The sequence below is a fragment of the Artemia franciscana genome, chromosome 12, assembly GCF_032884065.1.
Source record: "Artemia franciscana chromosome 12, ASM3288406v1, whole genome shotgun sequence".
NCBI classification, from domain to species: Eukaryota; Metazoa; Arthropoda; class Branchiopoda; order Anostraca; family Artemiidae; genus Artemia; species Artemia franciscana.
In genome coordinates this window covers 39,863,358-39,887,858 of record NC_088874.1, presented here as the reverse complement: position 1 = coordinate 39,887,858, position 24,501 = coordinate 39,863,358, and the positions used below count along the sequence as shown (strand labels likewise).

General features: G+C 32.3%; 1 protein-coding gene across 3 annotated transcripts in view; it reads left to right on the top strand.

The window, feature by feature from the left end:
- The window catches only part of LOC136034118 (deoxynucleoside triphosphate triphosphohydrolase SAMHD1-like), a 69,435-nt gene that overhangs the window by 25,721 nt on the left and 19,213 nt on the right, over positions 1-24,501 (top strand). Inside the window, exons 2-6 of one of the 3 annotated variants that reach the window (XM_065715265.1) lie at positions 431-634; positions 4,305-4,488; positions 6,217-6,408; positions 14,974-15,134; positions 20,740-20,895. In XM_065715265.1, the coding sequence (XP_065571337.1) occupies positions 450-634; positions 4,305-4,488; positions 6,217-6,408; positions 14,974-15,134; positions 20,740-20,895 (878 nt within the window). In that variant the 5' untranslated portion in view covers positions 431-449. The remainder of the gene's footprint in view (positions 1-430; positions 635-4,304; positions 4,489-6,216; positions 6,409-14,973; positions 15,135-20,739; positions 20,896-24,501) is intronic. The other 2 variants (XM_065715266.1, XM_065715267.1) reach the window with 2 other exon arrangements.

The following is a 24,501-nucleotide window of genomic DNA, read 5'->3' as shown; positions in this document are numbered from 1 at the left end:
CAGTCGACAAACATGACGTCAGTCGACACACAAACATGACGTCAGTCAACACACAAACAAACAACTTATTTTTATACTAGCTGTTGGTGTGGCGCGAAGCGATGAGAAAATTTGAGGCAAATTTTCTCAGGCTCTTAACTTTTGATGGGTAAGACTAAACTTGATGAAAGTTATATATTTAAAATCAGCATTATTGAAAAAGCATCGTTTTTTTTATATTTTCGGTTACTATTGAGTTTTGGTTACTATTAGCTCCTTACTACAGTTCATTAACACAAACTGTTTGATTTCTTTAGATTAAATTAGTCCAGTTTTCGATTTTTCTTTTTTTTTCTTTTTATTTGTCATAGCTTACTACTGTGCATATTTGTGTCAGAAGGTAAGTAAAATAAATTTTTATCTTCCATTCTAATCATTTATTCTTTTGCAGGAAGCTCTGAAATTAAATAATGTCACAATTTCAAGACTCAAAAGTTTTTAAGGATAGCATCCATGGTGTTATATGCTTGAGTCCTCTTTTAGTATCCATAATAGACACACCTCAGTTTCAAAGGCTAAGAAATATTAAACAGCTTGGAGGCACTTATTGGGTATTCCCAAGCTCATCCCATAATCGCTTTGAGCATTCATTAGGGTAAGCATTATTATAGAATTTGTGTTTTAAATAGTTGACAATGTTTTGGTATGTTTAAGCATTTACATGCGTGTCCAGCTAGAATCCTATGTCAAGAAATGTGTCTTGCCAGACATCAATGTCTAGACAACTACTCTTCATAGGTAAAATTTGGTGCTTGGCTAGAAAAGCTACAGTTAAGCATCCAGCTCGAGACTCTAGAACTCAAAATCTAGTATTTTCAATTGTGATTTCGATTGTGACACATCAGAATGTGTCAAGTTCCACTATTTTCATCATCTGTGTTTACATTTTTAAATTAAAATTTCATTCATTTTCTCATTAATTGTTTTTTTTTTTCATTTTAGGCAAATATGCAATACCAGACATAGTAGTGAAGCACACTAAGGCAATTGTTGGCTTGTCTCATCCATTGTCTTGTGACAGTAAACACTGACTTGACTTTATTAAACAAGAAACGATATACATAAATCTTATACAAAGGAGATAGGGCGGCAAACAGGGATTACAATTTTGAAAGTTGTACCAGGCAATTGTTGGCTTGTCTCATCCATTGTCTTGTGACAGTAAAAGCAGGGATTTCAATTTTGAAAGTTGTACCAGGCAATTGTTGGCTTGTCTCATCCATTGTCTTGTGACAGTAAAAGCAGGGATTTCAATTTTGAAAGTTGTACCAGGCAATTGTTGGCTTGTCTCATCCATTGTCTTGTGACAGTAAAAGCAGGGATTACAATTTTGAAAGTTTTATCTACATAAGCTCTCTTGATTGGCTAGAGATGACAACTTTAATCTATTTGAAACTAGATATGTAGTTTTAGCTAAGCACTGGATTCTTTTTGAGAACAGTAGTTCCCTAGACATTGATTTCTGGCAAGATATGTGTCTAAACATAAGATTCTAGCAAGACACACATGTGAACGCTGCTTTATAGAAACTAAATGAAAAAAAACAAGTTTTTTTTTAAAATGAAAGTAAGAAGCGACATCAAAACTTAAAACGAACAGAAATTAATCCGTATATGAAAGGGGCTTTTCCTCCTCAACGGCCCGCTCTTTACGCTAAAGTTTGACTCTTTCTCTTAACTCTACTTCTTAAAACGGTAAAAAACTTTTAAACGTTAAAAACGTTTTTTTTCATTTAATTTCTGGACGTTTTTTATTAATGCATGTTTTGATCTTGGCTCTCCACACATAAATAATTAAAACGAAATTTGTATATTAATTTTTTTTTGGCTAAATGGCTTTCTCATAGTTTTAATCGGAAGATTTTGAGAAAAAGGGAGAGAGGGAGGAAGCCTAGTTGCCCTCCAATTTTTCGATTACTTAAAAAGGCAACTAGAACTTTTAATTTTTTTACGAACATTTTCATTAGTAAAAAATATACGTAATTTACGAATTAACTTACGTAACAAACTTCTATATTCGTATGTTTTATTGCGTATATGAGGGAGTTCACCCCTCGTCGATACCTTGCTCTATACACTAAAGCTTAAATTCTGTCCCAAATCCTTAACAATGACCCTTGAATAACAAAGGCCGTAGAATAAATAGTTGAAATTACAAAAAAATACTTTAGCGTGAAGAGCGAGGTATTACGAGGAGGTAAACCCTTCATATGCGCAATAATTTCTGCTCGTTTTAAATTTTAATGCTGCTCCTCACTTTCAGTAGAAAAAAAACTTTTCATATTTATTTTTTCATTGTTTTTTTTTTTAAATAATGCTAGAAAATCCTGCGCTCCCTTCATGGAAATTTTCTTCCCCCATGATAAATTCCTCCAAGGAAAGTTCCCCTAACATATCCCCCTCTTTTCACCCCCCCCAAACCACAAAAAAAAACTGAAAACGTCTGTACACTTACAAATAACCATTACTATATTTAAGCACTGGTCAAAGTTTGTAACTTGTAGCCCCTCCCACGAGGACTGTGGGGGAGTAAGTCGTCCCCAAAGACATTGTTATAAGATTTTCGACTTCGCTGAATAGAATGGCTATCTCAGAATTTTGATCCGGTGACTTTGGGAAAATAATTAGCATGGGAGGGGGCCTAGGTGCCCTCCAATTTTTTTGGTCACTGAAAAAGGGCACTAGAACTTTTCATTTCCGTTAGAATGAGCCCTCTAGCAAGATTCTAGGACCACTGGGTCGATACGATCACCCCTGGGAAAAAAAAAACAACAAATAAACACGCATCCGTGATCTGCCTTCTGCCAAAAAATACAAAATTCCACATTTTTGTAGATAGGAGCTTGAAACTTCTACAATAGGGTTCTCTGATACGCTGAATCTGATGGTGAGATTTTCGTTAAGATTCTATGACTTTTAGGGGGTGTTTTCCCCTATTTTCTAAAATGAGGCAAATTTTCGCAGGCTCGTAACTTTTTATGGGTAAGTCTAAACTTAATGAAATAAGCATGGAAATAAATATGTTTAAAATAAGCAAACCAACAAGATACAATATGACTCATCAGCAACCATGTGCCAAATAACTGTCAAAAGTTGCAGGTAAGCAGGTAAAAGAAAACAAAGCACCAAAAAGATTGCATAAAAGGTTCAGATCTGAGAACTTAATAGATTTAAATATTCCGTGTTGTTTAGTAGTTGAAAATGTTAATTTTCCACAAACCTCTTGCTTAGTATTATTCAATGTACTTATCAAAATGTATGTGTAACCTACAAGAGTGGAAACTGGCACTAATATCCGCAAAAAATGACAAAGAAAGATCGAACTCTTGATTGCCTTGGTAGTTTTGTAAACAATAGCGCCAGTTTCTACTCTTTTTGTCCTAGTTGCCCATATTCTTTGGTGCTTATAATGTCTTGTTTTAAAGAGTTGGCTCTGTGGTTCAAGTGCTGAATACCTGGTTCTTTAGTCATCTAAAAAAGTTGGAATTGGCTGCTCTTGGAATCAATTGGAAGATCCAAATATCTCAGTTGCTCTTTGGTTGTGGGATACTAATAAACCAGGTATTTAATACTGAGCCGAAGACTCCGAAGGATCTAAACTATTGCTATATAAAGGATGTAAAGCAAGCTGCTAATTTTCAAATTTAACAGTCTCATAAATATACTTTAGGGAGTACTTTTTCAACGTTTGCTGCTAATTTTTGGAAGGGCTTCTTTCATTTCTCAAGAATCTGGCAAAGGCATTTTAGGAATACACTAAGAAAGAAGAAAAACTAGGGGTAGCCCAAGAGTGGTTTAAGAAACGCAATATAGCCAGAAGTAATATTCTTAGTTATAGCTTTATCTTAAAGGCCAATAGACCTAGGAATACATTTGCCAGCTACCATTTTTTATTTTTATTTTTTGTATGTTTTCTTTGAAATGTTATATGTTTTAGCCTTTGTCTGGAGGAATTCTCTTGGGAAAATAGTTTTAGTAAATATATGCAGAGGGGTGATATCTTGGGGGAAGTATTATGAGAACAGTTTAGTGCTAGGTCGTATTTACTTTCAGTTTAGCTATGCGTTTTGCCATATTTATTGATTTAGTCTTTTGAAGAGGTGTTTGAACACCTCTTCACACCAAGGTTCTTCACCTCTTCACACGCTTGGGGTTCACACACCAAGAGGTGTGTTCATGCAATTTTAAGGTTTTTTTCGTGGGCTAGATGTTTTCTGGAGACCTAATTATGACAATTCCTTGAATTATTATCTTTCTTTACCTTAGTGTATGTTACCTTGGAGGAGAAATGTTGGAGAAGATCAGATCCAGACAACCAGAGCTGGGAATTACTGATTCAGACATTTTGTGTGTTCAAATTGCTGGTCTTTGTCATGATTTGGGACATGGTCCCTTTTCGCACCTTTGGGAGCATTTTATGGAGAATGCTAACCCAGAGGCAGTTTGGAAGGTATTTAGTGCTTTTACTTTCTTTTATGTTGTTTTATAGGGAATGATGAGAGATCGGATTAACCTGAAGCCTTATTTGCCAAGATATGATTCCCATCATGGTTGAACATATTAGTAAGGGGGGGGGGGGGCTTCAGTGGCTGGTCCAACGATCTTCCTTTTTTGTAAAAGTAGTTTCAAAAAAAATAGTTTCCAAATATATTAAAGTGATTTGTGCTATGTACGATAATAATACTGCTGCGATTAAGGTAGGAAATGAGGTTAGCAACTGGTATTGTATTAAATCAGGAGTTAAGCAGGGTTGTGTTCTATCCCCCTTTATATGGATCATTTTGATGGACTTCGTCTTAAGGAGCATAGGAAAGGCAACTGGAGACCACGGAATCAAACGAGGAGGAAAAACTCTCCTGGACTTAGATTGTGCTGATGATTTAGGCATATTAGATGAAAGTGTGAGCAAAACGAATGAATTTTTAGAGGTTTTGCAAGTTCAGATGCTAGAATTGGTTTGAAAATTAATGTTAGGAAGACTAAGTCACTAAGGCTAGAAATAAGTGAAGACGAAAAGGTGACGTTGGGTAACGAAAAGATTGATGAGGTGGGCAGCTTCACTTACCTTGGGAGTATTATTAGTAAAGGTGGTAGGAGCAGTGAAGATGTTAAAACTAGAATAGCCAAGGCTTAGGGTGTTTTTTCGCAGTTAAAACAAGCTTGGAAGAATAGGAAGATAAGTCTGCAAACCAAGACTAGAATATCGGAAACTACAGTGATGGCAGTGGTCAAATATGGCTTAGTAGGGGGGTAGTAGAGGAGTAGTAGTAGTAGAGGAGTACGGGAGGTTGTCCCCTACTCGACGCCTCGCTCTTTACTCTTAGAGTTTTACTCTTTCTCGCCACTCTACTTTTTAAAACAATAAAAATTTTTAGCGTAAATAGCGAGGCGTCGAGTAGGGGACAACCCCTTTCATATGCGGCATAATTTTTGTTCGTTTTAAGTTTTAGTATCGCTGCTTACTTTCGGTTGAAAAAACTTGTTTTTTTATTTAATTTCTGAGTGTTTTTGAATTAATATATGTTTTGGTTTTGGCTCACCGTACGTGAATAATTAAAACAAATTTACATATTAATTTTTTCTAGTCAAATGTCTTTCTCATAGTTTTGATCGGACAATTTCGATAAAAAAGGGGTGGGGGAGGAGACCTAGTTGCCCTTAAATTTTTGGTTACTTAAAAAAGCAACTAGAACTTTTTAAGTTTTTACGAACGTTCTTGTTAGTAATAAATATACGTTACTTACGAATTAACTTACGTAGCGAACTTCTATACTTATATATTTTTATTACGTATACGAGGGGTTTCGCCCCCTCGTTAATACCTTGCTCTTTATACTAAAGCTTGAATTTTTTCCCAATTCTAATTTTGTCTTTAGTCTTCTTTTTTAGTCTATCTTTATGTAACACGAAAATCATATGATTGAAAGCTAATATGTATAGACTATATTACACCAAAGAATGTATGCACAGGTGTGCTTATATCTGTGGGTTGTGAGAAGAGGTCAGGGGCTTTTTCTTAGGGGAGGGGTGAAAACACCCAAGTTTTCTTGTTCACAGAATATTGCCAGAGCTCATACCTCAATGCTCTTAAATGATCTATGATGTGTAGTACTCTTCTTTTTACTCAGATCATTTTGGTATTTTATTTTCATTTCTTCTAATTCATTTATTATTTCAGCATGAAGAATGTTCAATAAAAATGCTCGACTTTCTCATAAAAAAAAATGAACTGGAAGACTTATTTCACAAAAATGATATCACTAGTAGAGACTTGATATTCATTAAGGAATTGATCGTAGGTCCTGATTCAAATATTGGAGATGATTGGCCATATAAAGGAAGAGATAGTGACAAAGCCTTTTTATATGAGGTAAGAGAATTCGTTTAGATAAATGGAAATAACGGAGATCTAAATATATAACAGATTAAAGCCAGATGAAACATTTTAGGGGTCCTGTTCAATCTTTTTTAATATTCCCTATCCCAATTAAGTTTTAATGCATTCACGGTACCCACCTGCCATATTATGCGTCATAAAAAATGTTGCTGTGAAATGAAGTTGCTTTTCTTTTCAAACATGGAAGCCCAATTATGCTCATCTCCTCCTGGTATAAGGGCTTCTCCTCGGGGCTATTTTGTTTAATCTTATGAAGTTATTTGGCATTCTCTATAGTTCTTCTTTGCTCTCAGTGTTATTTTTACTTACTTATTCTCTTCTTATTTTTTTTAAATAAAATAGACTTACAATAAAATACGACTTTTATATGTGGTTTGCTGAGAACGACTCTTGGATATTGAGCCGAAGTGTTCACTTTAGGTTCCAACAAATTTCACTGTTATAGCTAGTTTTCTTATTACTTTACTTGTTGTTATTTTTATGATGGAAAGGCATTTTAGTCTTTGTCTTTATATTTAAATACAGAGCTCATTCGAACCTGAACCTTGGACTCTAGTTGACTATGTTCGAACTACGTTTAACTTCGAGTATTATACTCTCCGAAGTCACAGCTATTTCGAAAGTTTTACCCTTGCGCTCTAGTTGAATCTTTGTAACTCTTTTCACAGAGTAGAGTCAGTCCGTAGTTATTTAGGGATGTTGGGAAGTTCAGTTATGAATTTTGGGGTTTTAGACCAAACGGAAAGTTCAGTTATAGATTTTTTTTTTTGGGGGGGGGGGGAGGTCTGAGAATTTTTGGTATCGATACAAAATTAGTAAAGATTTGAAATATTTTGTTATATTCTGTGCTATCTGCTGCTCCTCTTTCAAATATGAGTCAGGTTGTTAGTTATTCCAGATGTATATACATATATATATATATATATATATATATATATATATATATATATATCATGAAAAGAGAAATCACCAATGCTACAGCACAAAAAAAAAAAAAAAAAAAAAAAAAAAAAAAAAAAAAAAAAAAAAAAAAAAAAAAAAAAAAAAAAAAAAAAAGAGACAGAAGGAGAAAAGGAAGACTGTTTTCCTAAATTAGTGATTAATATAGACCAGCACTTGAATGAGGCCTTAACCCTACTCATCCATACAATCACATAGGTCAAACAGCATAGCCACACACAATCAACCATAAAGAATAATCCATGGACAGGCAGTCATGTCGTCAATAAGTATAAGTCGTCATTTACCGAACAATAGAAAAAATAATTCAGAGGCAACACCCAACATAAGGGCTAATCAGGAGAATACACTGGCCTATAGGGTTTCGCCACTCTAAATTCTCTACCCAGCACAGTGTTGTGGCTACCACAGAATATCCATGGCATCCCCGCGTCAGGTATCACCCCCAAAATACATGCCTATGAAAAAAAAAAAAACAGCAAATGTAAAACAACCAAGTAAAACCAAAACAAGCTTATCTTGTTAATATATCCCTCCCTTTAGCAACAATAGGTAAACTAAATATTATAAATTTTATCAAATCACAAATATTAACACATTACAAAAAACCTGAATGAACTAAACAATTATAAAATTCATCTTTACCATGTGGCTAATTTTTTAAAAAATCCGCTCAATTAGAAACACAATTCAAAATAAATGGCGCTGTGACAACATTTCTCGAACCTCCGAAATTAGTTAAAAATTTCTTTAAGTATTTCTAGATAATTCTTTTGATATTTATTTAAAAGTTCGTTATAATGAAAACTAAATTTTTTAAATTGCCAAGTTAATTTATTTGCAGAAAAACCTCTTGATATCAGTTTTTGGCTTAAGATTTTACATCTATTTTTAAAATCAATATAATTACTACAAATCCTTGCATAACGAAGTAACTGTGAGAAAAACGCTGAATATGTGATATTTGAGTGTATATTACTTTCAGGGAATGGGAAACTAATCACTTCAAAATCAAAATCATCCGTTTTATTATACATTTAAAAACTTAATTTATTATTATCACAAATATTAATATTTAAATCTAAGAAATGATCTTCATGACCAGCGCCATGACTAGGCTCAAGAATAAGCTCTGATGGATACATATTTTTAGAAATATCAATGAAATCCTTACAATTTAAGACCAAAATATCATCTAAATATCTTTTATTATTTGACAAAGCATGTTTTAAATTAATTGGATTATTCTTATCCATCATATATTTATATTCTAGTTGACTTAAAAACAAGTCAGCTATAAATGGGCTGGCATTCCCCCCCATAGGAATTCCCATAATTTGCTTGTACAAATCACCCCCAAATCTTATATAAGTATTGTATAAAACAAATTCCAATAACTCAAAAATCATATCCAAGCTGTAACATCTCAAGTTAACTGTAGTATTAAAGCAGTTTGTCCATATGGCTTTTTTATTATAACTGTCTATTTTCAAGAACCTTTTACTAGATAAGAGGAAAGATTTCTTTATATCAGTTTTTAAATTATCAAACACTAAATTAAGTGATAAATTAGTATACATTGTCGCAAAATCAAAAGACTCAATTCTTTTAGCTGAAACCATTGTTAAAGAATCTATCACCTGCAGTGAATTATTAACACTCCAATATGGATTAAAATTCGAAAATTTTTTAATACCAGAACAATAGGCTTTAAGTTTATTTACAATTTCCTTTAAAATTAAAGAGAGGTCAGTAGCAGCAATGCGGGTTGGACATTTAGCTGCCCCAGCAATAAACCGTGGTTTAGGGGGATTCTTATGAAATTTTACAGTCCAATATAGGAAAGGGAACTTTTTATCATTGTCATTTATTTTAATATTAAAATTTTTAAAAAGTATTTCTTCAGTCTTTTCAATTAAATTCTCATCCTCTATATTTACCTTTTCATAAACATTAGTTGTGCATAACTCCCTTTTTAAGATATCACAATACAGCTTCTGACAAATTATGGCAAAATTATTATTAGCTTTATCCACTGGCACAATTACAAATTCATTCTTTAGATTAGCAATTGCTTGTTTAATCTTCGCATTATAAAATAATGATTTAGTGTTACTATTTCTTAAGTTAGAATATATTTTATTTCTTACTCTACTAATAATTAAATTCTTCCAACTTTGAAAACTCTCTCTATTTTTATTCTCTTTCTTACACCACTTATCAATAAATAAATCAAAATCATTTTCCAAGCCATCAAGAACATTCGATGGTTTCAGATGATGAGAAAGACGGAAATTAGCCCCTTTATCTATATATATAAAAATAAGTTGTCTGTCTGTGGATGTGTGGATGGATCAGGTGACGTCACCTGAAAAAACTGGATCAGGTGACGTCAAAACTGAAAAAACTAAAAAAAGGCAAAAACTACAAAAAAAACTAAAAACTAATAAAAAAAATAAAAAAGCTAAAAAACTAAAAAAACTATAAAGGTAAAAACCAATAAAAAACTAAAAAAAAAACTGAAAAAACTAAAAAAAGGCAAAAACTACAAAAAAAAACTAAAAACTAATAAAAAAAGTAAAAAAGCTAAAAAACTAAAAAAACTAAAAAAACTAAAAAAAAGGTAAAAAACTAAAAAAAATAAAAAATAAAAAAAACTAAAAAAAGGAAAAAACTGAAAAATAAGCAAAAACTACAAAAAAAAACTAAAAACTAATAAAAAAAATAAAAAAGCTAAAAAACTAAAAAAACTAAAAAAAGGTAAAAAACTAAAAAAACTAAAAACTAAAAAAAACTAAAAAAAAGGAAAAAACTGAAAAATAAGCTAAAATAAAGGTAAAAACCAATAAAAAACAAAAAAAAAACTGAAAAAACTAAAAAAAGGCAAAAACTACAAAAAAACTAAAAACTAATAAAAAAAGGAAAAAACTGAAAAATAAGCTAACATAAAGGTAAAAACCAATAAAAAACTAAAAAGAAAAAAAGGAAAAAACTAAAAAAAATTTTCATCTAAAAAACTAAAAAAAACTAAAAAAGGTAAAAACTAAAAGAACTAAAAAAGAAAAAAATAAATGACGACACTCAAAGAGAAAGCGACCAGGACAAAAGGAATGTTCGATTAGCAATCAACAAAGCACCGGGACATAGGGAGTATAAATGACGACCAGGACATAAGTAAAAAAAAAAATTAACAAAACTAAAAAGAAGGTAAAAACTACAAAAAAACTAAAAAGAAAAAAAAACTAAAAACTAATAAAAAAACTAAAAAATCTAAAAATCTAAATAAACTAAAAAAGAAAAAAAAAGGAAAAAATAAAGGAGAAAAACAAAACTAAAAAACGAATGTATATACAGACCGGTACACCGGGATACAAATGACGACCGGGACAGAGGGAATATAAATGACGACCGGGACACAGGGACACAACTACAACGGGGACACCGGGGGAAACAGGGGGATATAAATGACGAACTAAAAACTAAAAAAAAACTAAAAAAAAGGAAAAAACTGAAAAATAAGCTAAAATAAAGGTAAAAACCAATAAAAAACTAAAAAAAAACTGAAAAAACTAAAAAAAGGCAAAAACTACAAAAAAACTAAAAACTAATAAAAAAAGGAAAAAACTGAAAAATAAGCTAACATAAAGGTAAAAACCAATAAAAAACTAAAAAGAAAAAAAGGAAAAAACTAAAAAAAATTTTCATCTAAAAAACTAAAAAAAACTAAAAAAGGTAAAAACTAAAAGAACTAAAAAAGAAAAAAATAAATGACGACACTCAAAGAGAAAGCGACCAGGACAAAAGGAATGTTCGATTAGCAATCAACAAAGCACCGGGACATAGGGAGTATAAATGACGACCAGGACATAAGTAAAAAAAAAAATTAACAAAACTAAAAAGAAGGTAAAAACTACAAAAAAACTAAAAAGAAAAAAAAACTAAAAACTAATAAAAAAACTAAAAAATCTAAAAATCTAAATAAACTAAAAAAGAAAAAAAAGGAAAAAAATAAAGGAGAAAAACAAAACTAAAAAACGAATGTATATACAGACCGGTACACCGGGATACAAATGACGACCGGGACAGAGGGAATATAAATGACGACCGGGACACAGGGACACAACTACAACGGGGACACCGGAGGAAACAGGGGGATGTAAATGACGACCGGGACACCGGGACAGGGAATGGTCGATTAGCAATCACCATCAACAAAGCTCAAGGGCAATCATTAGAATCATGAGGTATAGATCTGAATACAGATTGTTTTCCCATGGACCATTATATGTTGCATGTTCAAGAGTCGGTAAACCTGACAATCTATTTATATGCAAAGACAATGGGACAGCAAAGAATGTTGTATATTCGCAAGTTTTACGTAGTTAAAACCATATATATATATATCTATCTATATTCACAGGTGGGACATAGGGACACAACTACAATGGCGCGTAACTATTATGGCGCGTAACGACTTACGCGCGCGGGGGGGCTTGGGGGGGGGCGCGAAGCGCCCCCACCAACTAGGTGTTGGGGTGGCGCGAAGCGCCACCCCAACAGCTAGTTCATTATAATTTGAAGGTCGTCATGCTTTATTATTGACAAGTCCCCTGTTATATATCGTATATATAATATATCATATATTATATGAAATATATATCATTCATAAATAAGTTTACTGTAAAATCAATATATATTAGTGATGTAAATTGATATAATAACTAGTTTCTGTTTTGCAATTAAAAAAAAAAGTTTTTTTAACGGAAAGTAAGGAGCGACATAAAAACTAAAACGAACAGAAATTACTTCGTATGGGAAAGGGGTTGCTTCCTCATCAACGCCCTGCTCTTTACGCTAAAGTTTGACTCTTTCTCGTAACTCTACTTTTTAAACATCAAACAGGCTTCGCTGCTAATTAAACTATATTTCATAGTTTATATCTTACAATATCCTTTTTATTTTTTCTTATATTTCTATTACCTTTAGTATTTATATATTTTTATGACGATTTAGAGCTTTATAATTCCGAGAAAGGAATTTAAATAAAATTATACAAAGAATAAGAAATAATGCTTATATTCTACTAATTGGCATCTAAAAATGAGCCATCACAGGATAACAGGAAAACAAATTTGGTACCAAGGTTTTTTTCAACTGATTCATGTGGTTTTTGGGAAGCTGAATCAAAACATCACATCAGCTTTTATGTATCAGCTATACTTTTTGAATATATATTTATTATATATATATATATATATATATATATATATATATATATATATATATATATATATATATATATATATATATATATATATACATATACATATATACATACATACATAATACCATAATATAAATTATATTATAATATTATATATACATATCGTATATATAATATATCATACATTATATGAAATATATATCATTCATAAATAAGTTTACTGTAAAATCAATATATATTAGTGATGTAAATTGATATAATAACTAGTTCCTGTTTTGCAATTAAAAAAAAAAAAAAAGTTTTTTTAACGCAAAGTAAGGAGCGCCATTAAAACTAAAACGAACAAAAATTACTTCGTATGGGAAAGGGGTTGCTTCCTCATCAACGCCCTGCTCTTTACGCTAAAGTTTGACTCTTTCTCTTAACTCTACTTTTTAAACATCAAACAGGCTTCGCTGCTAATTAAACTATATTTCATAGTTTATATCTTACAATATACTTTTTATTTTTTCTTATATTTCTATTACCTTTAGTATTTATATATTTTTATGATATCTATATTTTTTATTTCTATATTTTTTATAGTACATCTTTTATGTTTCATATATTTAAATTTTTTATATTCTTTAATATTTTTTTCATTTTTAGGGCATTAAAAAAGGTATTTATGGCCATAATTTTTGGACAAGTCTTAGGAAAGAATACTCTTAATATGTACAAATATTTCTATCAAAAGATATTTTGTTTTTTAGCCATCGTATTTAGAACTTGAAAGCACACACCAAAGAGCAATTCTATGTACTTAAGTAGCGACAAGTTGTAATGCGTAACATATCTACCTATATAATTGGTAATGTCGGTGATTCCCGGATACCTGAAGCGGGCATTGCTTCATTGTACGATAAAATTCAGTTGGTCTATGATCCTCACATGAGAGTATACATTTTATTTTTTTGGTGCAGTTCGTCAGATAGGCACTGCTAACAGTTAAAGTACCAAGGACAGTGAAGATGAAACCTAATTGTTGAAACAGGTGAAGCGTAAACTTACGCAACTATATAGGGAAAGATCAGTAAAAATTGGAAAATTAGTTTCTAATGAAAAAGACTTCCAAATGCCGTTAGAAATTTTTCTGGTGGCAGCGGGCGCTAAATTAAAAAAATGTAGGTGTAATTAAAAAAGAATTTAAAATACAAATTTTAAAAATTAAACTTTTTTTAAACGGTAAACTGCATTGCCCCACACACACTTTTTGGCTAGTGACGCCTCTGTTAATGGATGCCAAAATACACACAACCACAATGCTCCACAACCACAATAATACCACAATATTTATATTTATATATATATATATATATATATATATATTTGTACATTTTTTAGTTAATAATTTCATTTTTAAAAACGTAGAAAGGACTTTAATGTGTTTGACTCCTTGAAAATGGTGTGCAAATATACATATTTGTAAATTTAAAAAGGTTCAAGAAACCATGTCAGAGAAAAATCGAACTTTTTTAAAGAAGATTCACTTTTTTATCAATTAGTAATTAAATAAATGAACGAAGTTTAAGATAAAGTGTAGGCATAGAAATCAATAGTTATTGTAATTATTTTGTTTAATTGTATTATTTATTTGACTGTTTAACATATACAACAAATGGTATTGTCGAAATTTAAACAGCTATTACGTTCACTAGTCTTGGCAAGTCACTAACCATTTGTTAGCGGGCCGAAGTGATGGCACATACGATAACACTTGAACACAAATGGATAGGGTAGATTCTCCCCGGGCTTGGTGCGAAAGAATTTCCCCCTAGAGAACCTACGATGTTTAAAATTCTTTTTCTCGTTGTCTGGACACACCCTCTTAAAGTTTGAGATCTGACTACACATGTTTTTTATGTTAAAACCTACCAGCAGTGCTTGGTCTTGGGCCCGCACGTAGGCAATCTTGGCCATGTATACTATTTATTTATTTTACTTTTAAAGATCTAAAAGAGTTTAGTATAGGTCTACATTGTCTTTTTCTGAGTTTCATGCAGTTCAGCCTATTTTCTAACAAGGTTAGATACAGAAAAAGAAATAAAGAAAATGGAAAAATTAATGAAGCATGATTAAATCGTCTACACATGCTCGTATTTATGCCATCCTAGATGCTCCAATCTGGAAATATGACAAAAAATGTACCTGCCCCCCCCCCCATACCATTCCACTGCAAAGTTAGTTTCTTCTATCTATTGTAATTTCACCCGTGTTTCCCATCCTTGTTATTTGTTTTATCAAAATTTATCTTTCTCTATCTATTTTTCTTCAATCTCTCTTCTTTTTCCTATTTCTTTTCTTTTTTTGTCTAGATAATAGCTAACAAAAGGAACGGAGTGGATGTGGATAAATGGGACTATTTTCTTCGTGATGCCCACGCTCTTGGTCTTAGGACATCTTTCGGATATGAAAGGCTTCTCCAGTTTGTTCGGGTCATAGATGTCCCAGGTGAAGGCCGTCAAGTATGTTTCAGGTAGACGCAAATAAAATATGATACAGAAAAAGAAAGTCACGATACAAAATGCTAAAATAGAGAATATGAAAAATGGTAGAAATGTCAAATATGGTACTGATAATCACTTTTTTTTTCTTTTTTTTAGAATTGAAGTAAGGTAAAGTCAATTAGTGGCTTTTGATTTCTGTATTACTAGGCCGTATATTATAAGATATTAAAAACTTATTATATATAATAATTATTAATAATTATAATTATTAAAAATATGCTATAATTCTTAATACTTACAGTAATTTATATTTAAGTGAATAATGATCAATATGAGTGTTTCTGGTTCTTAAGTTCTTGTATTTTGCGGTACTTTGAACTTTAGTCCGCAATTCTCGTTAGGTATCGGGTTGTTTTCTAATTTATTCAGAACTAAGGGATTGAAATGTAATAGCAAAATTTAGCATTTTAAACAAATACCTATTATAAAAGCTTCTTAAGAACCTTTTTCATAAAACATGAAAGTCACCCTTGGTAATGGAGCCGTTAGAAAGAAAGTCCCAATATTTTTAGGGATGTGCATGTAACTCACCTCCTGCTTAGTTCAACCCCGCTCCACTGAGCCGTCTTTCACCCTGTGCAATCCAACACTCATTTAACTCGACCCCATTCAATTCCACCCCCTGTTTAACGCGACACTCATTCAGTTTGGCCTATGAGTAAGTTTGACCTTGCTGCTGATTAGAAAATCACAATTTGCTCCTCGATTCGCTCGCTGTTTCCAAGTTATACTGTGATGCTTAAACTTAAGGTCAGCTCTGAATTTTTAAGCAATTTACAGAGTTTAAGCTTAAAGTAAAATTAAGCCTTTTAAGGGTTTTGTGGTACAAATTTTGGTTTGATTTATTGCTGCCTTTATTTTGAGCAATTTATAAAAATAAAAAAACAATGAAATAAACGTAGCCACTGCTATAAAGCGTGATTTTGAATTTTCGACGAAAAAGAAAGCAAATATATCCGATATCAAGCTCTTTTTTGAATTTAGCGAAAATTTATTTTGTAATCAATTTACTGTTCAGATTGAAATACCATTGATGAATCAGTTTCGTATTACAATCAACCCTTTTCATAAGCAGGGAAGTTTTATTCAAACTCTTTTTTTTCCACATTTTGTTTTAATTTTCGCAAAGGGGAATAGAATTAGAAGAATTTTAATAGAAATAATATATATTAATTCTTTATATATATATAATTAATATTATATATATAATACATTTGTATTATAATTTAAAGTGCCGAAACCCTATAGGCAAGTGTGTATTCTCCTGATGAGCCCTTGTGTTGGGTTGTTGCCTCTGAATTATTTGTCTTTACTGTTTTTATAGTTTGGTAAATGACGACTTACACTTATTGACGACACGACTGCCTGTCCATGGATTATTCTTTATGGTTGATTGTGTATGGCTATGCTGTTTGACCTATGTGATTGTATGGATGAGTAGGGTTAAGGCCTCATTCAAGTGCTGATCTATATTAATCACTAATGTAGGAAAACAGTCTTCCTTTTCTCCTTTTGTCTTTTTTTTTTAATGTGTTTGTGCTGTTGCATTGGTGATTTCTCTTTTCATTATAATACATATATAATAATTTTTATATAATAACTAGCTGTTGGGGTGGCGCTTCGCGCCACCCCAACACCTAGTTGGTGGGGGCGCTTCGCGCCCCCCCCAAGCCCCCCCGCGCGCGTAAGTCGTTACGCGCCATAATAGTTACGCGCCATTGTAGTTGTGTCCCTATGTCCCACCTGTGAATATAGATATATATATATATATATATGGTTTTAACTACGTAAAACTTGCGAATATACAACATTCTTTGCTGTCCCATTGTCTTTGCATATAAATAGATTGTCAGGTTATCCCCCTGTTTCCCCCGGTGTCCCCGTTGTAGTTGTGTCCCTGTGTCCCGGTCGTCATTTATATTCCCTGTGTCCCGGGTCCCGGTCATCATTTGTATCCCGGTGTCCCGGTCTGTATATACATTCGTTTTTTAGTTTTGTTTTTCTCCTTTATTTTTTTCCTTTTTTTTTCTTTTTTAGCTTATTTAGATTTTTAGATTTTTTAGTTTTTTTTATTAGTTTTTAGTTTTTATTTCTTTTTAGTTTTTTTGTCCCGGTCGTCATTTATATCCCCCTGTTTCCCCCGGTGTCCCCGTTGTAGTTGTGTCCCTGTGTCCCGGTCGTTATTTATATTCCCTGTGTCCCGGTCGTCATTTGTATCCCGGTGTACCGGTCTGTATATACATTCGTTTTTTAGTTTTGTTTTTCTCCTTTATTTTTTTCCTTTTTTTTTCTTTTTTAGTTTATTTAGATTTTTAGATTTTTTAGTTTTTTTATTAGTTTTTAGTTTTTTTTTCTTTTTAGTTTTTTTGTAGTTTTTACCTTCTTTTTAGTTTTGTTAATTTTTTTTTTTACTTGTGTCCTGGTCGTCATTTATACTTACTGTGTCCCGGTGCTTTGTTGATTGCTAATCGAACATTCCTTTTGTCCTGGTCGCTTTCTCTTTGAGTGTCGTCATTTATTTTTTTCTTTTTTAGTTCTTTTAGTTTTTACCTTTTTTAGTTTTTTTTTAGTTTTTAGTTTTTTTAGTTTTTTACCTTTTTTTAGTTTTTTTAGTTTTTTAGCTTTTTTATTTTTTTTATTAGTTTTTAGTTTTTTTGTAGTTTTTGCCTTTTTTTTTAGTTTTTTGTCCTGGTCGCTTTCTCTTTGAGTGTCGTCATTTATTAGTTTTTTCCTTTTTTTTTTTAGTTTTTTATTGGTTTTTACCTTTATTTTAGCTTATTTTTCAGTTTTTTCCTTTTTTTTAGTTTTTTTTTATTTTTTATTTTTTTTAGTTTTTTACCTTTTTTTAGTTTTTTTAGTTTTTTTAGTTTTTTAGCTTTTTTACTTTTTTTATTAGTTTTTAGTTTTTTTTTGTAGTTTTTGCCTTTTTTTAGTTTTTTCAGTTTTTTTTTAGTTTTTTATTGGTTTTTACCTTTATAGTTTTTTTAGTTTTTTAGCTTTTTTATTTTTTTTATTAGTTTTTAGTTTTTTTTGTAGTTTTTGCCTTTTTTTAGTTTTTTCAGTTTTGACGTCACCTAATCCAGTTTTTTCAGGTGACGTCACCTGACACATCCATCCACACATCCACAGACAGACAACTTATTTTTATATATATAGATTAACATATATATATATATAATATATATAATTAATATTGATATATACAAAATTAATTAAGTATTATATTAATAGAATTAACAAAATTACGGAAATTTTAAATACCTGGTCGAGTGTTTTTGATCATAGAGATTTTAATGGTAGACTGTTAATTTTTTCAAGCCATTACACTCCAGAAATGATAGCAAAGTCACGTTTTTGGTGCCACACACCATTTTATAATGGAATTGTCATGACGGAATTATGTAAAGCACTTGTGAGTATTAGCTTTGACTGACTGAGCTCATAAACAGATTTCTACAATGTCCAAATGTCCTGTTAGTGCTGGACAAATAAAACAGAAAAAAAGGAGACTTATCAGCATTTCAAGTTCCTTCAAAATTCAAAATTCCCTGGAAAATGTTTACACTATAAACTTTTGCTCTTTAGACGAACTGAAATAATTGCTGTTATTTCTGAATTAACGTTTACGGCAAAATTTTATTACGAAACGGTTTTGTTAATGCATTTTCAAGGTTTTGCCTACTAGGGGCCGTAGTTGGCTCTCTTCGGCCGTAGTTGGCTCGTCGCCGTACGAGCCATAGTTGGCTTGTCGGAGCAACAGCTGCAGCTGTTGCTCCGACTATGAAATTCAAGATTTTTCCGACCCTGGGTATAAAAAGTTTTGCTGTTTTATATATTATATTCCTCTATTATTGCCTGTCTTATATATTCAAATTGTTTTTTTTTTAGAAATAAGGAGGCATTAAAGCAGCATAAAATAAAAAGCACTTATATAAGAATTTACCAATGAATTGACACCGCTTCGTTCGAGTCTTTTATTTTACTTTTTACTTAACTCCCATCCGGGGGATCAGCCCATTCGGGGCTTTTCCTTTAATGGCATCGTAACAATATTTTACCCCTTTTGACAAAATAGACTGAGCTGCATTTTCTAGTTGTATTGTTGATTTTAGAAGAATTGATTTGACTGGGGTTGACTTGCGTAGGGGTTGGGTTAAACAGGGATTGAGTTTCTGGGGTTTGAGATAAATGGAATTGAGTTAAATGTGGGCTGAGTCGCACGTGCGTTGATTTGTATATGGTTTCATTTGAACAGGGTTGAGTTAAACGAGGGCTCAGTTCCATGGTAATTCTTCTCGAGTTGTCGATTGATCGCAAAACGGTCCGAGTTAAAACACGGTTCCCATGCAACTAAACCCTTGTTTAACTCATCCATGTTCAACTCACAACGAAGTTGCAGCAGTAGCTGTAACTTCGACTCCCCATTCAATGCTCTTTCTAAATATAATAATTGCTTCTGTTCGAATACGTCTTAAGTGCCTGTCCCCCTAAAGGCTAGATATAGCCCTAGGTTATTTACAAGATTCTGATTATCTTGTTGATTGGTAGTATTTTTATGCTTATTTCTCATACACAATTAGTTCATAATGTCAAATAATACCGTATGAAAAAACATAAAACCAAGGAGAAAAGTATGGTCTATAACCTAAGGCTATATTCTGTCATTAGGGAAGCTTTGGCGTAATTGCGTGGTAGCGATTATTATATTTGGAAAGAGGATTCAATGGTAAATCGAATTCTGCGTTATTCAGCTAGTGAATTAGTGGTATTTTCAGAAAATTTACCGCTTCAACCTTTAGAAGCTTGATTTCACTTAAAGCTTAAACCCTTTAAAATTATTAAAATATCAGATTTTACCTTTAATTTAGGGCATTGCAATAGAAGTTCGGAATTGCGAGTGAAGCGAGAAACAGATTTTGAGCTTCTAATCAGCGCTAGTTCAATCTTCATTTTTAAGCCAATTTGAATAAGTCAAACAGGGGTAGGATTGAATAATTGTAGCTAAAATGGAATTGCGTTAAATACGATTGAGTTAAAGGAGGCTGAGTTGCACAGGGTTTGAGATAAATGAGGGTTGAGTTAAACACGGGCTGGGTTGAACAAGGCTTAATTCAAATGAGTTGAATTGAACTGGGTTGACCCAGTTACATGCACACTCTAAAAAACTGTTTTTAAAAATAAGGAGTAAAATATATGGGCTTTGAATTCTCCTTTCTGTCAAATGTAAAGACTGAAATAATTGCAAGTTTCTTCTTTTCGGCTCTTAGTATAAAATAAGTACTCATTATTCCTTTGAACTTCGGAGGAAATCAAGGTCCAGAAGAAGACTTTGGGAAGAGAAAAGCTTTAAAGGAGGTTAAAAGCAAATAAAGGCTCTAGAAATGAAAAAAAAGAAAAAAAGCGTAATTTTTTTTAGTAAAACAGAACCATGAATAAAACTACAGGCAATTTTTATTTTCCTTTTTCTCTCCCTATTCCCCTCCTCCCTTCCTCTCATCTCCTTTTTATTCAATGTTTGTCTTAGACGTACAAAGAACGAATGGAAATACAAAATTTTTCTTTAATTCGATCCAGGGACAAAGATGCTTATGAAATCTATGAGATGTTCCATACGAGAGAAGCACTTCACAGGCGTGCATATCAGCATAGAGTTTGCAAAGTCATTGAAAGGATGCTTGTTGATATTTTCTTGCTAGCTGATAAGCATATCAAGCTAAGAACCAGTGAAGGGTGAGAAGTTTCTCAGTTTTGCGGTCTTCAATCAGAAGAGAGAGAGAGAGAGAGAGAGAGAGAGAGAGAGAGAGAGAGAGAGAGAGAGAGAGAGAGAGAGAGAGAGAGAGAGAGAGAGAGAGAGAGAGAGAGAGAGAGAGAGAGAGGAGAGGGAGAGAGAGAGAGAGGAGAGAGAGAGAGAGAGAGAGAGAGAGAGAGAGAGAGAGAGAGAGAGAGAGAGAGAGAGAGAGAGAGAGAGAGAGAGAGAGAGAGAGAGAGAGAGAGAGAGAGAGAGAGAGAGAGAGAGAGAGAGAGAGAGAGGAGAGAGAGAGAGAGAGAGAGAGAGAGAGAGAGAGAGAGAGAGAGAGGGGTTTATTTAAACAAAAATCATGGCTCAAATGGCTAATTTGATGCTGAAATACAAAACATGTTATTATGCACTGTTATATATTGACGTAAAAAAGGGGACGAAAATCAGAAAGTGGTCGGATTCGAAGCTTTCTACCGAAAATTGGAAATCACACATAAATGTAGTTGGGGAAGGATTTGCACCAGAATATTGTCATGCAAATAGAGTAAAATATAAAGAAAATAAAATATATCATCTATACATAAATATTTATAGATTAAATATAAATAAATCATAAAATAATATAAAATAAAATGTTGTTTCCACATATAAATATATATATACATATAATTTAAAATATAATATAAATATTATAAAGCTGCATTTGTGACACTGGCAATTCATCCATGAGCGTCTATACTATCTGATGTCTGTATGATTCTGCAAGTCGTTGGTAAAAATTAAAGGTTAGTCAGGACACGCTCGGTCACTATAAACATGTCGAAGATTGGCTTAGAGCTGGTTATCTTTTTTCCTTCTATTCAGATTCATTCTTTGTCCATTTGTTCTTTCTTTAATCGTATAAGAAACAGGAGGATTCATGATTTGTCTACAAAATTGAGAAGAAGGTATATGAAGCCTGTTGATGCTCTTGAAAAACAGATCCCAACGAAAGATAAACGAATAATTCAAAACACATTGTGCATTTTTTATCGTTTTGTGTGCACATTGTCCACATTTTTTGCACTTTTTGGTATCAGAGAATCCTACTGTAGAGGTTTAAAGCGAAAATTTGCAAAATTGTGGAAATTTTTATCTTTTTTGCCAGAAGAAAGATCATGGATACGTTTTATTTATTTTTTTTCTGCAAGGAGTGGCCATGTCGAACATCGATCAGGGTCGAACAGGGGTGATCAGTCCCAGAACATCGGGAGAGGGTTCATTTGAACGGAAATTAAAGTTCTGTTATTTGCATGATTATGGTGGTCATTGGTAGAAATTAATGGTCAGTCAGGACGCGCTCGGTCACTATAAACATGTCGAAAATTGGCCTAGTGTTGCTTTACTTTTTTTCTTCTATTCACATTCGTTGTTTTTCCATTTTTGTTCTTTCTTTAATTCAAAAAAATGAGGAGGATCCAGGATTTTTCTACAAAATCGAGAAGAAGGAATATAAAGCCTGTTGATGCTCTAAGGGTCTGATTCCAACGGAAGATAAACGTATCATTCAAAACACATTGTCCACTTTTTGTCGTTTTGGGCTGTTCGTGTTATTACCAGGGGTACCGAGTTTAACATTTATGGGTATGCCTGTGATTTTTATATGTTTGGTGCCTTATCTATATATCTATATATATAAAAATAAGTTGTCTGTGTGTGGATCTGTGGATCTGTGGATCAGGTGACGTCACCTGAAAAAACTGGATCAGGTGACGTCAAAACTGAAAAAACTAAAAAAAAGGCAAAAACTACAAAAAAAAACTAAAAACTAATAAAAAAGCTAAAAAACTAAAAAAAACTAAAAAAAGGCAAAAACTACAAAAAAAAACTAAAAACTAATAAAAAAAATAAAAAAAGCTAAAAAACTAAAAAAACTAAAAAAAGGTAAAAAAACTAAAAAAAACTAAAAAAAACTAAAAAAAAAAGGAAAAAACTGAAAAATAAGCTAAAATAAAGGTAAAAACCAATAAAAAACTAAAAAAAACTGAAAAAAACTAAAAAAAAGGCAAAAACTACAAAAAAAAACTAAAAACTAATAAAAAAAGTAAAAAAGCTAAAAAACTAAAAAAACTAAAAAAACTAAAAAAAAGTAAAAAACTAAAAAAAATAAAAAATAAAAAAAAAAATAAAAAAAGGAAAGAACTAAAAAAGAAAAAAATAAATGACGACACTCAAAGAGAAAGCGACCAGGACAAAAGGAATGTTCGATTAGCAATCAACAAAGCACCGGGACACAGGGAGTATAAATGACGACCAGGACATAAGTAAAAAAAAAAAATTAACAAAACTAAAAAGAAGGTAAAAACTACAAAAAAACTAAAAAGAAAAAAAAACTAAAAACTAATAAAAAAACTAAAAAATCTAAAAATCTAAATAAACTAAAAAAGAAAAAAAAAGGAAAAAAAATAAAGGAGAAAAACAAAACTAAAAAACGAATGTATATACAGACCGGGACACCGGGATACAAATGACGACCGGGGACACAGGGAATATAAATGACGACCGGGACACAGGGACACAACTACAACGGGGACACCGGGGAAACAGGGGGATATAAATGACGACCGGGACACCGGGACAGGGAATGGTCGATTAGCAATCACCATCAACAAAGCTCAAGGGCAATCATTAGAATCATGAGGTATAGATCTGAATACAGATTGTTTTCCCATGGACCATTATATGTTGCATGTTCAAGAGTCGGTAAACCTGACAATCTATTTATATGCAAAGACAATGGGACAGCAAAGAATGTTGTATATTCGCAAGTTTACGTAGTTAAAACCATATATATATATATATATATATATATATATATATATATATATATATATATATATATATATATATATATATATATATATATATATATATATATATATATCTATATTCACAGGTGGGACATAGGGACACAACTACAATGGCGCGTAACTATTATGGCGCGTAACGACTAACGCGCGCGGGGGGGGCTTGGGGGGGGCGCGAAGCGCCCCCACCAACTAGGTGTTGGGGTGGCGCGAAGCGCCACCCCAACAGCTAGTATATATATATATATATATATATATATATACTATATATATAAAAATAAGTTGTCTGTCTGTGTGTCTGTCTGTGGATCAGGTGACGTCATGTTTCTGTGTCGACTGACGTCATGAAATTAGTTCTCGTCATTTTTGCTATGACGGTGACGTCATTAATGGTAATTTAAGACATGCGTTCACGGAAAAATGTTTAATTGTAAAATGACTGAAGAACCTACAATGGCAACAGCCGAGGAAGCTGCTCACAGAGTCTATGCCAAAAAACTTGCTGCTGATAGAGAAAGTAAGAAAAGAAAGCGTGCCGAGGAATCACAAGAACAGCAAGAAACAGGCTTGCAGCTGATAGAGAAAGTAAGAAAAGAAAGCGTGCCGAGGAATCACAAGAACAGCAAGAAAACAGGCTTGTGGCTAAAGAACGCAAAACCGCGCAGTTAGATGAAAATCCACCTGGAAAGCGAGAGTCAAAACATATCAAAACCTGAAAATGATAGCGATGATGATTGGGTTTGGGATTTT